Below are 18,452 nucleotides of genomic sequence, written 5' to 3'. Positions count from 1 at the left end.
AAAAAACAAAAAAAAAACGGTACAATGCATCAAAATTCTTCAAAGTAGCACCCTCCTGCATCAATACATGTTTGCCAGTAAGATTTCTAAGTGGTGTTGATACCCTGGGAGGCCGGGGTTGGAGTGTCCTTTAGGGCACTGGTAACAACTTTCCCATTGTCTATGGCCTCAAAACATGACCCATTTGTGAATGTCTCGAGCTGGGGGAGAGGCGGAGGTGGGGGAGGGAGAGGGAACTGCTAGAGCATAGTTGGGACAGGGGCAGCATTGCTTTATTGTTTTAGACCAGTTAATCCCTCACCAAGAAGGTGATGTGGCTGAGCACATTGTCTTGGAGGGCCTTCCAGGAACTGGTGATGTATGGTCTGAGGTGCACAACACTATTTTCAGTTTATTGAGCATTTCCACTTAAATGACAGCGTTTGCAGTCTGTCTGGCAGGTATGAACTCATGCCAGGCTATACTACTAACAACAAAAAAAGAAAAGGGACACTGCCTTCACTTTGGATCTTCTCATGTGTGCCTTCTTGGGGCATGGCGACTGTATCATATGCCAATGGGAGCTCTGTCTCTTTGTCTTAGTATTGCATTCAATAACCAATGTTTCATCTCATATTAAAAAATTACGAAAAAGTAGTCTCATTTCTACACAATACTAGGAGTTCTTCACAAACAAGCGGAAATCAGTCAAAATTTTTGGAACCAGTTTTGCACATATTTTCTGCAATTATTTGGTTACAATCTTGTGAACAAAGGTTTTGGGTATATCTACAGTCTGAGCTATCAGATGAACACTCATTCTACAATCTGTATTCAGAAGTTCACACACGAGTCACACTGTCTTCAGCTTTTCATGTTGAAGAGCATCCAGAGTGAGTTTTGTCATCAGCCTCATCCCAGCCTTATGAAAATGTCTGGTCCAACTGAAACAACTGTCAATTTGACAGGCATTCATTCTCAAGTACCTTTTGAGTCAGTGAAAACACTTTGGCAGCTGATTTTCTGTGTTTCACACAGAACTGATTGTGTACTGCTGTTCAAGTAGATGCTGCATTGTGGCTTGAACTGAACCATCAAGCAAAGGTTCATGTTGGGACATGTCCTGACTCTCTGGTGCTTGGAGGAAACTGGGTTTGGTCTACCAGGAAGTTAACAACCCCCAACAACTAGCCCAACCAATAGGAGTGTCAGGATAGAATTGGTAACATAATTTCTTTTAACTTATAGATGAACATTGTAGGTAACAATTTAAATCCTAAGAGCAATTTCCAAGAAAAACATTGGAAGTATGACGGCAGAGGTCCTACGAAATGCCATGTCCTAATTTTTATAAGTGTAGGACAAATGATTCTAGTATTGATGACATGTTAAACCCTATCCTTTCTTCTTATTATTATTATTCTTTTTCTTCTTCCCCTCCTCATCCTTTGCCTCCTCCTCATCCTCCTTTAGCATCACAATTTCACTAAAATTGTCAGTCAGGCCTTTGAATTACTCTCGTGTATTATTTAAATTGTAATTTATAGTATTTTTTCTTTTTGACTTTCAGATTAGCTGCAGTTTTTCTTGTAAATTTCACATGAAAACGTTACAGGAACTCATCCTCCACTTAACAGTGCCAAGAAAATATTGTTTCCATTTAAACTGCACAAACCAGTTTCATACCAGTATACGATCCCACCTAAATCCAAGTGAAACATATTACAAGAATCTTCTTTGAAAATGCAATGTGTTTAGCATCATGTGTCAGGGGAAACACAGGAGATAATACAGCTGCACAGGCTTGGGAGAAAGAGGAATAAATGAAGTAGTTTTACTGACTAAGACTTGATATATTCTTTTAGAAGATATATAACGGGTATTTTATATGGAAGTGCATTTAAAACAGCTAAGAATTATTTGATTTTAAAACATTACTATGTGTGACACACTGCTACAAAACTATCATTGTTTTCACAGACATCACACTGTCTCAAATATCTCATATCAATGTCAAAAAGAAAATTCACTTGAGAAAAATATCAAAGTTATGAAACTGATGGCCAATACTTAGCTTCAAGAGGCTAAATCAATAGAGAGTGGTAAAATATCTATCACCTTCTGAACCTTTTACTAGCCAGAATTCCTGTCTCATAGTTTTACATTAATGACAATATTATGAAAAGGATAGACTGCTACTCACAATATACAGGATATGTTGAGTCACGTAAAAGCACAACTAAATGAGCAAAGGCACAACAAAAAGACTGTTATATGTGAACTTTCAGCCAAAAGGCCTTCTTCTAACATAGAAAACCCACACACACACACACACACACACACACATTCATGCAAGCAAAACTCACACACGTTATCACCGTCTCTGGCCACTGAAGCCAGACTGTGAGCAACTGCACCTAATGGGGGAGAGTCAGTCTCAATTGTGGGGGCAAGAGAGCCCATACTCAGGGGAAGGATGGACTGTGGCCACTCTGGTTCTCAGGGAACAGAAAAAAATATAAGGTTATCATTTGTTTTTCTTTCAATAAAATGATTAGAAAATTGGTATTATGCAGGTTTTTAACAGGGTCCGAACTGGAACAGTTTTTATGGTTCTTCACAGGTTGCCATTAATCTTCTAAAAGTATTCCATACCTCCAGTTCTAGCCCCCCACCACCACAGACCATCACATGGGTGCCCTTGTGTGGGGGTAAAGAGGAGGGTGGGGTAGAGACAAGAAGGGATAGCAAGGTAGGGGTGGGGGAGGGAGCATGTAGGGATGTAGTGCGGACATGGTAGAGCTGCTAGGTGCAGTCGGGAGGTTTGAGGGAGGGGGGAGATAGGGGATAGCAAAGGAGAGAAGCAAAGGAGAGAGGAAAAGGTGGAAGACAGAGAGAGAGAGAGAGAGAGAGAGAGAGAGAGAGAGAGAGAGAGAGAGAGAGAGAGACTAGTGGGTGTATTGGTGGAATAGAAGGCTGTGCAGTGCTGCAGTGTGAGCAGGGAAGTGGATAGGTGGGAGAAGGACATGGAATGGCAAAGGTTGAGACCAGGGGGTCATGGAAATGATGGATACACCAGAAGGAGAGCTTCCATATGTGCACTTCAAAAAAGCTGGCTGATTTCCTCTTCTAACCTTGTGCAGAAACAAATTTCCCATGGCTTGTCTCTCCAGTCACCTACCACCTCTGACATTCTCATCATCTGGCCACAATGGAGCACCCCCTTTCGTCTCAGAAACACCCATGACTGAAGCAACTGAATCACATTCTCATCCAGGGTTTTGACTACCTGTCATTGTGCCTATCCTTCCCATGTCTCTCACAGTGGTACTCAACCACCCACTGTATCTACAAATATACTTTTCCATCCTTACTCTACTCATGTTCCCAAACCCTTGTCTCATGGCTCATATCCCTGTAACAAACTTAGAGGCAAGCTCTGTCCCACACATCCTCCCACCACTACCTCCTCCAGTCTGGTCACAAGCATCATCTAGCCAATCAAAGGCAGGGCTACCTGTGAAAGCTGTCATGTGCTGCAATCACTGAGCTGCATTCTATGTTGATACAACAAGCAACAAGCTGTCTGTCTTAGACACCAATAAACTGTGGCTAAGAGACAGCTGGACAACCCAGTTGCCAAGCATACCGCCCAACATAACATTCTTCACTTCAGTAGCTGCTTCACAGCCTGTACCATTTGGATCCTTCCTACCAACACCAGCTTTTCTGAACTGTGTGGATGGGAACTGTCCCTGCAATATATCTACATACCTGTAACCCCTCTAGCCTCAATCTTTGTTAGTCCCTGTCCTTCACCCACCTATCCCTTTCCCTGCTCCCATTCCAACACTACATAGCTTTCTGTTCCACCAATGCACCCACAATATTTTCTTCCTTCCTCAACATCTCTCCTTTTCCAATCCCCCTCCCCTCCTTCTAACCCTCTGACTGCACTTAGCTGCCCTATCCTGATCCCACCACGTCCCTGAATGCACTCAAAGGCAGCACTTTACTATTTCCCTTCTCCTCACCCCACCACCCAGACTGTTTCTCCCATCAAGCACAGTTGCTTGCAGTCTGGCCCCAGTGGCCGAAGTCTGTGGTCATGGGTGTGTGAGCTGTGCTTGCATGCATGTTGATGTGTTGGCTACTTCAGAAGAAGGCCTTTTGGCTGAATGCTCACATGTGTCTGTCTGTGACTCAGTATCTCCTCTATATGGTGGGTAGCAATCTATTCTTCTCATAATATAATATAATGCTGGATTTTGCATCGTTATATTTTATATTAATTATTTATAATAAAATGTATATTGTTTCTGTCTAATTTTTACTTTTTTCTATGTTGCAGAGTGAAAATCAAAGAAAAAGTAACCAATTAAAACTGATAAATAGGCAAAACAGAATAGTCCAGATCCAGCCACAGAAACTATGCCAACGTTCAGTACTGATGTTAATGAAAATCAGTTAAATTTAATCAGGACTGCTGAACCAAAATCTGAATTTATCTTCTTCAGGATTTATTCTATTCTATTGCTTGCGCCTTTGTCCCACATTGTGCGTGGAGCTGGCGTGGTTAAATCAGATTTGGCATGTTAATTTGAAGGGGTGGCCAAATGCCCTTCCTGCCGCCACCCCATACACCCCGGGACGGAATCAGAGTACCCCATCTGCATCTAGTGTAAATCATGGAAAAGTGCAGATGTGTGTCAAATGTCTGTCAGTCGTGTACCTGAGGCGGGATGTGGGGACCAGCTCGGTATTCACCTAGGGGGATGTGGAAAACCACCTAAAAACCATATCCAGGCTGGCCGGCACACCGGCCCTTGTCGTTAATCTGGCAGGTGGATTCGATCTGGGGCCGGCGCGCCTACCCGAGTCCATGAAGCAGTGCATTAGCGCTCTCAGCTAATCTGACGGGTCTATATTCTTCAGGATATGAGATACTAAACTCACGTGATTCTTCTGTCTACCCAGTGTATTTGTTGTTCAAACAATCCATGGCTGTACTGCCAGTTCATATTGTCCAAGGGGCACAATATTTCAACAGTTGGACATGTTGCTGTCATCAGCTGTGCTGACATACTCTACCCCTGAGCAAACATGGCTGACTTATAACTGTCCCACTGCGAACCACTTTTTATGCAGTCCATGCCCAAGGGCGGCATTGATGTGGCTGTGGAAGCAATTGCGTAGATGCCAGCATGCACAGTGGCTAGGGCGACTAATCGATTAGGGTGGATGGAGAAACTACACCCATGGTACAGTAACTGGGACACTATGCCACACATCACTGGCCACAAACACTGTCACAATCACCCTTGCACCTGTTACAATGCTTGTCCTTAGGCACAGATCACATAGAGAATAGCTCACAGTGGAGGATATAAGTTGGTTATGCACCCCCAGGAGGTCAGTACACAGCACACCTGGTGATGGTGACATGTCTGATTGCTGAAATTTTGTTCCCCCTGGACACTATGGACCAGTAGAACAACTGTGGATTGTTCAGTAACTAGACTCATGTTTAAGAGGGGCCAAGTTGTATGTCTATGCAGTCCAACAGATTTATGTCTCCTACTGTATTATAATAAGTTATCTGAGGCAAACTTCCATCATTTTCCATCAGTGAAACTATGGATGATCCCTTTCTCCATCAGTTGCCAAGTGATTTGCAACTCATTTCTAATGATCTTGTAGCTAAATAATATAAGATTTGCAAATATCAAAGATACAATATACAACTCACCTAAATCAGAAAGCAACCAGAATTATTTAATGCTAGCTTACTTCTGAAAATGTGAAAATACTAATTCTTTCACTGCTGGTTTATACAGGTAAAGTGGTAGTATTAACACCTCTGAATCCTTCAAAATGTTTTAACATGTACATTTCTATATCTACATTACATGAGTATAGAGCACAGTGAGTCAAAGATTACAGTTGAGTAACTGCTTAAAAGAAAAACATCCCTACTGATATATTGGTAGTAAGTGTAAAGAAATTGGCAATAATCAAGCTTCATCTTGAAGTGATTGTTAGGTTTAGTACTCAGTAAGTTCATTTCAATTTAATATAATGTCCAAATTAAAAAAAATTATGAAACAAACCCAAAAAGTCTTCCCAGGACACTCATGCCATATTGCCGCCTGTCAGAATTATCGAATACCCGATCCAAGACTCTGCTCCAGATTCTTGAACAACCCACTTCAGGGCCTGATTCAGTTATGCACTCCAGTCTTTCAGGTGTACGCCTCCAACTTGGTGCCCTGCAAATATTAGAGTCTGTGAAAAACTGAGACAGAAAATTTTAATATCCTGTTAATGAATGTTGTTAGCAGACATGGCAAAATTTGTATTGACAATTTGGAAGGTTTATAAGGGAACAATCACGTAAAAGTGCTACATCACGATCCTTAAAACATCATTGAACCTGAAAATAACAATTTCTAACAAGTAACAAATTCAATTTGTATGAAATGTTGACTATATAGATCTCATATTTTTGTAAAGTGAAGAAAAAGAATGTATCAACTGTTGTAGGCTATACTAGTCACCACTTCAGTGCTCACCTCCAAGCAAACTATTTGCTATAATCCTCAATTAAAAAGCAACAAAATTAACAACACAGAGAATGAGAATGAATCCCCAGTGGAGATATAAGCTTTTTGTCAGAAGGCCTTCTTCTGAAATAGACATCATACACAACAGACACATTCATGCAAATGCTGCTGACACACACATGACCACTGTCTCAGGCTGCCTGTGTCAGACTGACCCAGACAACCAGGGACAGTGCTCATGTGTGTGCGAGCTGTGTCTGCATGGAATGTGTCTGTGTATGTTGTCTATTCCAGAAGAAGGCCTTCTGGACAGAAGTGTATGCATTTAGTAGTCTTTCTGTTGTGCCTGTCTGTGAGTCAATATCTCTGCTGTATGATGAAGTAGCAATCTATCCTTTTCGTAATACTGTCATTATTCCAACCTGGATTTTTCATTGTATGAGAATGAACCCCATCTTGGTTAATACACAAAAGTTGTGTATCCTATTTCAAACTTTAACTTTTACCTGATTTAGATATTGGTTACTATGCTGCAGTCAAAACACTGAGTCTTGGATGTAGTCACCTGTCTCTGTATTGTACACTAATGTAATTACTATACAAAAATCTTGTTACTACTGTTGACAATGTACTTTTGTCAGTTACCCAGTTTTCTAATTACTTGCTACAGTATTTTCTGTCATTATTAACCATTAAATCTTTTTACATATTTTTATCCTTGTGGTCTTAATTATTTCTGTATGCAGTGCCTACTATGCAGGCCACTATTTTTTATCTTTATGTTTACAAGCAAGCACCTCACTGCACAGCTTTTTTCCAAGGGTACGATACCCTACATAATTTAACAATACTGTGTATTTCAGTTTTAATTAACAAAATTTGCTTGGACAGTAGTATTTATGACCAACTGTTAGTGATCTCACTAAGTAGCATCTTAAAACCAAAGACTGGTTTTCCACTGAAATATTCTACAGACACCAATTCACAACTTCATTCAGGCAACAGTTATTTTGCACAGTTTCTACTTCACACAGAGACCACAAAAGTATTATTATTGTTGTTATTACTATTATTATGACATATTTTTATGTTAAGAGATAGTGAAATAGTAACATTTGAACACAAATCTTGCACCAACACATTGTAGGAAAGCCTTACCATTCAAGTTATATCAGTGTGTAGTCCATATCCTTTAGTAACTAATAAAAATTTATTTCTGTTTTTGACAGAAGCTTGGTACTGATTAAAATAACAGCCTTAATGCATACTGACAAATTAACAGTTATAATTGGATATTACAAATTTGAGAATTAACATGATAACAAATTGGTTGTGACTGTGTACCATGTAGAAACTCACCTTTCTCTCGTTGTGTAATGCTCATGAAGATGTGGCTGACGATGATCCAGTTGGTCCCTACTGCTTGAAACAAAGCCACCCTCTCCTAGAGGTTCTGATGAGCTGACTATGCCAGCATCTGCATAGTCAGGTGCATTTGGTGGTTGAGATGCTGTACTTCCTGCTGGTTGAGGCTTATCAAAGAACACCTGCAAAAAAATTACAGCAAGTGTTTAAGCATGTCTTCCTTAAGAAATGAGGAATATATTACATAAAAGCAGTTTTTATTTCAGGCAGTAAGCATCACTGAGTCAAAAACAGGAAAGTGGTCACTATTAATGGTGCTTTAATTTTATCAAATAGGCTAATATATATAAATTTTTAGCAAATGTAATATTAGCCTATTTGATAAAATTAAAGCACCATTAATAGTGACCACTTTCCTGTTTTTGACTCAGTGATGCCTGAAATAAAATAGAAGGAAACATTCCATGAAGGAAAAATATACCTAAAAACAAAGATGATGTGACTTACCAAATGAAAGTGCTGGCAGGTCGACAGACACACAAACAAACACAAACATACACACAAAATTCAAGCTTTCGCAACAAACTGTTGCCTCATCAGGAAAGAGGGAAGGAGAGGGAAAGACGAAAGGGCCCAAACTCTTTGTCTTTAAATATGTCTGCTTGTGTCTGTATATGTGTGGATGGATATGTGTGTGTGTGCGAGTGTATACCCGTCCTTTATTCCCCATAAGGTAAGTCTTTCTGCCCCCGGGACTGGAATAACTCCTTACCCTCTCCATTAAAACCCAGATCGTTTCATCTTTCCCTCTCCTTCCCTCTTTCCTGATGAGGCAACAGTTTGTTGTGAAAGCTTGAATTTTGTGTGTATGTTTGTGTTCGTTTGTGTGTCTGTCGACCTGCCAGCACTTTCATTTGGTAAGTCACATCATCTTTGTTTTTAGGTACATAAACACACACTCCTGGAAATGGAAAAAAGAACACATTGACACCGGTGTGTCAGACCCACCATACTTGCTCCGGACACTGCGAGAGGGCGGTACAAGCAATGATCACACGCACGGCACAGCGGACACACCAGGAACTGCGGTGTTGGCCGTCGAATGGCGCTAGCTGCGCAGCATTTGTGCACCGCCGCCGTCAGTGTCAGCCAGTTTGCCGTGGCATACGGAGCTCCATCGCAGTCTTTAACACTGGTAGCATGCCGCGACAGCGTGGACGTGAACTGTATGTGCAGTTGACGGACTTTGAGTGAGGGCGTATAGTGGGCATGCGGGAGGCCGGGTGGACATACCGCCGAATTGCTCAACACATGGGGCGTGAGGTCTCCACAGTACATCGATGTTGTCGCCAGTGGTCGGCGGGAGGTGCACGTGCCCGTCGACCTGGGACCGGACCGCAGCGACGCACGGATGCACGCCAAGACCGTAGGATCCTACGCAGTGCCGTAGGGGACCGCACCGCCACTTCCCAGCAAATTAGGGACACTGTTGCTCCTGGGGTATCGGCGAGGACCATTCGCAACCGTCTCCATGAAGCTGGGCTACGGTCCCGCACCCCGTCAGGCCGTCTTCCGCTCACGCCCCAACATCGTGCAGCCCGCCTCCAGTGGTGTCGCGACAGGCGTGAATGGAGGGATGAATGGAGACGTGTCGTCTTCAGCGATGAGAGTCGCTTCTGCCTTGGTGCCAATGATGGTCGTACACGTGTTTGGTGCCGTGCAGGTGAGCGCCACAATCAGGACTGCATACGACCGAGGCACACAGGGCCAACACCCGGCATCATGGTGTGGGGAGCGATCTCCTACACTGGCCGTACACCACTGGTGATCGTCGAGGGGACACTGAATAGTGCACGGTACATCCAAACCGTCATCGAACCCATCGTTCTACCATTCCTAGACCGGCAAGGGAACTTGCTGTTCCAACAGGACAATGCACGTCCGCATGTATCCCGTGCCACCCAACGTGCTCTAGAAGGTGTAAGTCAACTACCCTGGCCAGCAAGATCTCCGGATCTGTCCCCCATTGAGCATGTTTGGGACTGGATGAAGCGTCGTCTCACGCGGTCTGCACGTCCAACACGAACGCTGGTCCAACTGAGGCGCCAGGTGGAAATGGCATGGCAAGCCGTTCCACAGGACTACATCCAGCATCTCTACGATCGTCTCCATGGGAGAATAGCAGCCTGCATTGCAGCGAAAGGTGGATATACACTGTACTAGTGCCGACATTGTGCATGCTCTGTTGCCTGTGTCTATGTGCCTGTGGTTCTGTCAGTGTGATCATGTGATGTATCTGACCCCAGGAATGTGTCAATAAAGTTTCCCCTTCCTGGGACAATGAATTCACGGTGTTCTTATTTCAATATCCAGGAGTGTATATTAGCTTGTCTCTGTGTATATGCGGATGGATACGTGTGTGTGTGTGCGAGTGTATACCTGTCCTTTTTTCCCGCTCCCGGGATTGGAATGACTCCTTACCCTCTCCCTTAAAACCCAAATCCTTTCATCTTTCCCTCCCCTTCCCTCTTTCCTGACGAGGCAACCGTTGGTTGCAAAAGCTAGAATTTTGTTTGTATGTTTGTGTGTCTATCGACCTGCCAGCGCTTTTGTTTGGTAAGTCTCATCATCTTTATAAGATTTTTTCCCACGTGGAATGTGTGACTTACCAAATGAAAGTGCTGGCAGGTCGACAGACACACAAACGAACACAAACATACACACAAAATTCAAGCTTTCGCAACAAACTGTTGCCTCATCAGGAAAGAGGGAAGTGATATTTCCAGCAGAGAGTACGAGTGTAGGACAGTAAATCTTTGACAAGGGCTGTTTGGTTGAATCTGGGAGTGGGGCTGAATGTGAGGCCTTTGGATAAGACAGAGGTTTCGGATTGGGAGAGAGGTTTGGAGGAAAGGTTAATTACTGAATTAGAGTGTTGTGGTTCCAGAGTGTGTTGATTGGAATTTTGAGGTTTTGGAGGGAGTGGAGCTGGAAGTGGGAGATTGAGTAGATGGGAGAGACTGAGTTTGTGTGCAATGAGAGGAGGTTGAGGTTTGTTGGAAAGGTTGTGAAGGGTGAATGAGTTGCCATTCCGGAGGTGGGAAACCAGGAGATTGGATATTTTTTTGAGGTGGAGGGTGGCATGCTGTTCTAATTTGCGGTTGGCCTGTAGGAGGATGCTCTGAACAGCCAGTGTGGATGTGGGAGAGGAAAGACTGAGGACTTTTATTAAGGATAGGAGTTGACGGGTGTGTTCGTTGGCTGAGTTGATGTGTAGGTGAAGGATTAGGTGGGTGAGGGCAATGGATTGTTCAGTTTGGAATTGGTATAGGGACTGATGGAAATAAGGATTGCAGCCAGTGATGGGAACTTTAAGTGTGAGGCCTTTAGTGGTAATGTCAAATGTCAGACAAGCCTGAGAAAATAAAATATGGGAGTGTAACCTGGCTAGGGTGAAGGCATGTTTGCGGAGGGAATGTAAATAAAACTTAATGGGGTCATTGTGGGGGTGTTGTGAGGGTAAAAAAACAAAGATGATGTGACTTACCAAACGAAAGTGCTGGCAGGTCGATAGACACACAAACACAAACATACACACAAAATTCAAGCTTTCCTGATGAAGTAACTGTTTGTCGCAAAAGCCTGAATTTTGTGTGTATGTTTGTGTTTCTTTGTGTGTCTATCGACCTGCCAGCACTTTCGTTTGGTAAGTCACATCATCTTTGTTTTTAGATATATTTTTCCCACGTGGAATGTTTCCCTATATATATATATATATATATATATATATATCAAAGATGATGTGACTTACCAAATGAAAGTGCTGGCAGGTCGACAGACACACAAACGAACACAAACATACACACAAAATTCAAGCTTTTGCAACAAACTGTTGCCTCATCAGGAAAGAGGGAAGGAGAGGGAAAGACGAAAGGATGTGGGTTTTAAGGGAGAGAGTAAGGAGTCATTCCAGTCCCGGAAGCGGAAAGACTTACCTTAGGGGGAAAAAAGGACGGATATACACTCGCACACACACACATATCCATCCACACATATACAGACACAAGCAGACATATTTAAAGACAAAGAGTTTGGGCAGAGATGTCAGTCGAGGCAGAAGCGCAGAGGCAAAGATGTTGTTGAATGACAGGTGAGGTATGAGTGGCGGCAACTTGAAATTAGCGGAGATTGAGGCCTGGTGGATAACGGGAAGAGAGGATATATTGAAGAGCAAGTTCCCATCTGCGGAGTTCGGATAGGTTGGTGTTAGTAGGAAGTATCCAGATAACCCGGACGGTGTAACACTGCGCCAAGATGTGCTGGCCGTGCACCAAGGCATGTTTAGCCACAGGGTGATCCTCATTACCACTCAAACACTGTCTGCCTGTGCCCATTCATGCGAATGGACAGTTTGTTGCTGGTCAATCCCACATAGAATGCATCACAGTGCAGGCAGGTCAGTTGGTAGATCACGTGGGTGCTTTCACACGTGGATATATATATATATATATATAATAGAGGGAAACATTCCACGTGGGAAAAATATCTTTAAAAAGAAAGATGATGAGACTTACCAAACAAAAGCGCTGGTAGGTCGATAGACACACAAACAAACACAAACATACACACAAAATCTGGTTTTCGCAACCAACGGTTGCCTCGTCAGGAAAGAGGGAAGGAGAAGGAAAGACAAAAGGATATGGGTTTTAAGGGAGAGGGTAAGGAGTCATTCCAATCCCGGGAGCGGAAAGACTTACCTTAGGGGGAAAAAAGGACAGGAATACACTGGCACACACACACATATCCATCCATACATACAAGACACAAGCAGACATTTGTAAAGGCAAAGAGTTTGAGCAGAGATGTCAGTTGGGACGGAAGTATAGAGGCAAAGATGATGTTGAAAGACAGGTGAGGTACGAGCGGCGGCAGATTGAAATTAGGAATTAGCGGAGATTGAGGCCTGGCGGATAGCGAGAAGAGAGGATATGCTGAAGGGCAAGTTCCCATCTCCGGAGTTCTGACAGGTTGGTGTTAGTGGGAAGTATCCAGATAACCCGGACGGTGTAACACTGTGCCAAGATGTGCTGGCCGTGCACCAAGGCATGTTTAGCCACAGGGTGATCCTCATTACCGACAAACACTGTCTGCCTGTGTCCATTCATGCGAATGGACAGTTTGTTGCTGGTCATTCCCACATAGAACGCTTCACAGTGTAGGCAGGTCAGTTGGTAAATCACGTGGGTGCTTTCACACGTGGCTCTGCCTTTGATCGTGTACACCTTCCGGGTTACAGGACTGGAATAGGTGGTGGTGGGAGGGTGCATGGGACAGGTTTTACACCGGGGACGGTTACAGGGGTAGGAGCCAGAGGGTAGGGAAGGTGGTTTGGGGATTTCATAGGGATGAACTAAGAGGTTACGAAGGTTGGGTGGACGGCGGAAAGACACTCTTGGTGGAGTTGGGAGGATTTCATGACCTGCCAGCGCTTTTGTTTGGTAAGTCTCATCATCTTTCTTTTTAAAGATATATATATATATATATATATATATATATATATATATATATATATATATATATATATAATAGAAGGAAACATTCCACGAAGGAAAAATATACCTAAAAACAAAGATGATGTGACTTCCAAATGTAATAGTTAACCTTTCCTCCAAACCTCTCTTCCAATCCGAAACCTCTGTCCTATCCAAAGGCCTCACCGTCAGCCCCACTCCCAGATTCAACCAAACAGCCCTTGTCAAAGATTTACTGTCCTACACTCGTACTCTCTGCTGGAAATATCACTTTGCCACGAAGAAAAATGATCCTAATCCTACTCCTAATGATCCAAATCCCCAAGACACTATCCAAATTGAACCCTGCCTGGAACAGTTCCGTCCTCTGTCACAGTGGGACACACCTCCTCTTCCTCAAAATCACCCTCTCCAAACCTTCCAGGAATTTCTGACTTCCAGCCTTGACTCTCAATCCTTCTTAAAAAACCTTAATCCTACTCCCAACATCACCACTGCTGAAGCCCAGGCTATCCGTGATCTGAAGGCTGACCGATCCATCATCATTCTTCTGGCGGACAAGGGTTCCATGACCGAGGTACTTGATTGTCGGGAGTATGTGGCTGAGGGACTGTGTCAGCTTTCAGACAACACCACATAGAAAGTTTGCCAAGGTAATCCCATTCCTGATGTCCAGGCGGAGCTTCAAGGAATCCTCAGAACCTTAGGCCCCCTACAAAACCTTTCACCTGACTCCATCCACCTCCTGACCCCCAACGACACCCCGCACCCCTACCTTCTTCCTAAAATGCACAAACCCAATCATCCCGGCCGCCCCATTGTAGCTGGTTACCAAGCCCCCACAGAACGTATCTCTGCCTACGTAGATCAACACCTTCAACCCATTACATGCAGTCTCCCATCCTTCATCAAAGACACCAACCACTTTCTCGAACGCCTGGAATCCTTACCCAATCTGTTACCCCCGGAAACCATCCTTGTAACCATTGATGCCACTTCCTTATACACAAATATTCCGCACGTCCAGGGCCTCGCTGCGATGGAGCACTTCCTTTCACGCCGATCACCTGCCACCGTACCTAAAACCCCTTTCCTCATTACCTTAGCCAGCTTCATCCTGACCCGCAACTTCTTCACTTTTGAAGGCCAGACATACCAACAATTAAAGGGTACAGCCATGGGTACCAGGATGGCCCCCTCGTACGCCAACCTATTCATGGGTTGCTTAGAGGAAGCCTTCTTGGTTACCCAGGCTTGCCAACCCAAAGTTTGGTACAGATTTATTGATGACATCTTCATGATCTGGACTCACAGTGAAGAAGAACTCCAGAATTTCCTCTCCAACCTCAACTCCTTTGGTTCCATCAGATTCACTTGGTCCTACTCCAAATCCCATGCCACTTTCCTTGACGTTGACCTTCACCTGTCCAATGGCCAGCTTCACACGTCCATCCACATCAAACCCACCAACAAGCAACAGTACCTCCATTATGACAGCTGCCACCCATTCCACATCAAACGGTCCCTTCCCTACAGCCTAGGTCTTTGTGGCAAACGAATCTGCTCCACTCCGGAATCCCTGAACCATTACACCAACAATCTGAAAACAGCTTTCGCATCCAGCAACTACCCTCCCAACCTGGTACAGAAGCAAATAACCAGAGCCACTTCCTCATCTCCTCAAACCCGGAACCTCCCACAGAAGAACCCCAAAAGTGCTCCACTTGTGACAGGATACTTTCCGGGACCTGGATCAGACTCTGAATGTGGCTCTCCAGCAGGGATACGACTTCCTCAAATCCTGCCCTGAAATGAGATCCATCCTTCATGAAATCCTCCCTACTCCACCAAGAGTGTCTTTCCGCCGTCCACCTAACCTTCATAACCTCTTAGTTCATCCCTATGAAATCCCCAAACCACCTTCCCTACCCTCTGGCTCCTACCCTTGTAACCGCCCCCGGTGTAAAACCTGTCCCGTGCACCCTCCCACCACCACCACCTACTCCAGTCCTGTAACCCGGAAGGCATACACGATCAAAGGCAGAGCCACGTGTGAAAGCACCCACGTGATTTACCAGCTGACCTGCCTACACTGTGAAGCCTTCTATGTGGGAATGACCAGCAACAAACTGTCCATTCACATGAATGGACACAGGCAGACAGTGTTTGTTGGTAATGAGGATCACCCTGTGGCTAAACATGCCTTGGTGCACGGCCAGCACATCTTGGCACAGTGTTACACCGTCCGGGTTATCTGGATACTTCCCACTAACACCAACCTGTCAGAACTCCGGAGATGGGAACTTGCCCTTCAGCATGTCCTCTCTTCTCGCTATCCGCCAGGCCTCAATCTCCGCTAATTTCTAATTTCAATTTGCCGCCGCTCATACCTCACCTATCTTTCCACAACATCTTTGCCTCTGTACTTCCGCCTCGACTGACATCTCTGCCCAAACTCTTTGTCTTTAAATATGTCTGCTTGTGTCTGTATATGTGTGGATGGATATGTGTGTGTATGCGAGTGTATACCCGTCCTTTTTTCCCCATAAGGTAAGTCTTTCCGCTCCCGGGACTGGAATGACTCCTTACCCTCTCCCGTAAAACCCACATCCTTTCGTCTTTCCCTCTCCTTCCCTCTTTCCTGATGAGGCAGCAGTTTGTAGCGAAAGCTTGAATTTTGTGTGTATATTTGTGTTCGTTTGTGTGTCTGTCGACCTGCCAGCACTTTCGTTTGGTAAGTCACATCATCTTCGTTTTTATATATATATATATATATATATATATATATATATATATATATATATATATATGTGTGTGTGTGTGGTTATAATAGAAGGAAACATTCCACGAAGGAAAAATATACCTAAAAACAAAGATGATGTGACTTACCAAATGAAAGTGCTGGCAGGTCGACAGACACACAAACGAACACAAACATACACACAAAATTCAAGCTTTCGCAACAAACTGTTGCCTCATCAGGAAAGAGGGAAGGAGAGGGAAAGACGAAAGGATGTGGGTTTTAAGGACGAGGGTAAGGAGTCATTCCAGTCCCGGGAGCTGAAAGACTTACCTTAGGGGGAAAAAAGGACGGGTATACACTCGCACACACACACATATCCATCCACACATATACAGACACAAGCAGACATATTTAAAGACAAAGAGTTTGGGCAGAGATGTCAGTCGAGGCAGAAGTGCAGAGGCAAAGATGTTGATGAATGACAGGTGAGGTATGAGTGGCGGAAATTTGAAATTAGCGGAGATTGAGGCCTGGTGGATAACGGGAAGAGAGGATATATTGAAGAGCAAGTTCCCATCTCCGGAGTTCGGATAGGATGGTGTTAGTAGGAAGTATCCAGATAACCCGGATGGTGTAACACTGCGCCAAGATGTGCTGGTCGTGCACCAAGGCATGTTTAGCCACAGGGTGATCCTCATTACCAACAAACACTGTCTGCCTGTGTCCATTCATGCGAATGGACAGTTTGTTGCTGGTCATTCCCACATAGAATGCATCACAGTGTAGGCAGGTCAGTTGGTAGATCACGTGGGTGCTTTCACACGTGGCTCTGCCTTTGATTGTGTACACCTTCCGGGTTACAGGACTGGAGTAGGTGGTGGTGGGAGGGTGCATGGGACAGGTTTTACACCGGGGGCGGTTACAAGGGTAGGAGCCAGAGGGTAGGGAAGGTGGTTTGGGGATTTCATAGGGATGAACTAAGAGGTTACGAAGGTTAGGTGGATGGCGGAAAGACACTCTTGGTGGAGTGGGGAGGATTTCATGAAGGATGGATCTCATTTCAGGGCAGGATTTGAGGAAGTCGTATCCCTGCTGGAGAGCCACATTCAGAATCTGATCCAGTCCCGGAAAGTATCCTGTCACAAGTGGGGCACTTTTGTGGTTCTTCTGTGAGAGGTTCTAGGTTTGAGAGGATGAGGAAGTGGCTCTGGTTATTTGCTTCTGTACCAGGCCGGGAGGGTAGTTGCGGGATGCGAAAGCTGTTGTCAGGTTATTGGTGTAATGCTTCAGCGATTCCGGACTGGAGCAGATTCGTTTGCCACGAAGACCTAGGCTGTAGGGAAGGGACCGTTTGATGTGGAATGGGTGGCAGCTGTCGTAATGGAGGTACTGTTGCTTGTTGGTGGGTTTGATGTGGACGGACGTGTGAAACTGGCCATTGGACAGGTGAAGGTCAACATCAAGGAAAGTGGCATGGGATTTGGAGTAGGACCAAGTGAATCTGATGGAACCAAAGGAGTTGAGGTTGGAGAGGAAATTCTGGAGTTCTTCTTCACTGTGAGTCCAGATCATGAAGATGTCATCAATAAATCTGTACCAAATTTTGGGTTGGTTGGCCTGGGTAACCAAGAAGGCTTCCTCTAAGCAACCCATGAATAGGTTGGCATACGAGGGGGCCATCCTGGTACCCATGGCTGTACCCTTTAACTGTTGGTATGTCTGGCCTTCAAAAGTGAAGAAGTTGCGGGTCAGGATGAAGCTGGCTAAGGTAATGAGGAAAGGGGTTTTAGGTACGGTGGCAGGTGATCGGCGTGAAAGGAAGTGCTCCATCGCAGCGAGGCCCTGGACGTGCGGAATATTTGTGTATAAGGAAGTGGCATCAATGGTTACAAGGATGGTTTCCGGGGGTAACAGATTGGGTAAGGATTCCAGGCGTTCGAGAAAGTGGTTGGTGTCTTTGATGAAGGATGGGAGACTGCATGTAATGGGTTGAAGGTGTTGATCTACGTAGGCAGAGATACGTTCTGTGGGGGCTTGGTAACCAGCTACAATGGGGCGGCCGGGATGATTGGGTTTGTGAATTTTAGGAAGAAGGTAGGGGTGCGGGGTGTCGTTGGGGGTCAGGAGGTGGATGGAGTCAGGTGAAAGGTTTTGTAGGGGGCCTAAGGTTCTGAGGATTCCTTGAAGCTCTGCCTGGACATCAGGAATGGGATTACCTTGGCAAACTTTGCATGTGGTGTTGTCTGAAAGCTGACGCAGTCCCTCAGCCAC

The 18,452-nt window shown here is 44.7% G+C and overlaps 1 protein-coding gene across 1 annotated transcript in view; it reads right to left on the bottom strand.

Moving 5' to 3' along the window:
• The window catches only part of LOC126154805 (inactive rhomboid protein 1), a 378,989-nt gene that overhangs the window by 96,010 nt on the left and 264,527 nt on the right, over positions 1-18,452 (bottom strand). The window contains exons 6-7 of the mRNA XM_049916186.1: positions 7,902-8,089; positions 6,090-6,248 (exon numbers count right to left, since the gene is read on the bottom strand). Coding sequence (XP_049772143.1) covers positions 6,090-6,248; positions 7,902-8,089 — 347 coding nt within the window. The remainder of the gene's footprint in view (positions 1-6,089; positions 6,249-7,901; positions 8,090-18,452) is intronic.

This window comes from Schistocerca cancellata, chromosome 2 (assembly GCF_023864275.1).
Source record: "Schistocerca cancellata isolate TAMUIC-IGC-003103 chromosome 2, iqSchCanc2.1, whole genome shotgun sequence".
Lineage (NCBI taxonomy): Eukaryota > Metazoa > Arthropoda > Insecta > Orthoptera > Acrididae > Schistocerca > Schistocerca cancellata.
This window is presented reverse-complemented; position numbering and strand designations above follow the sequence as displayed.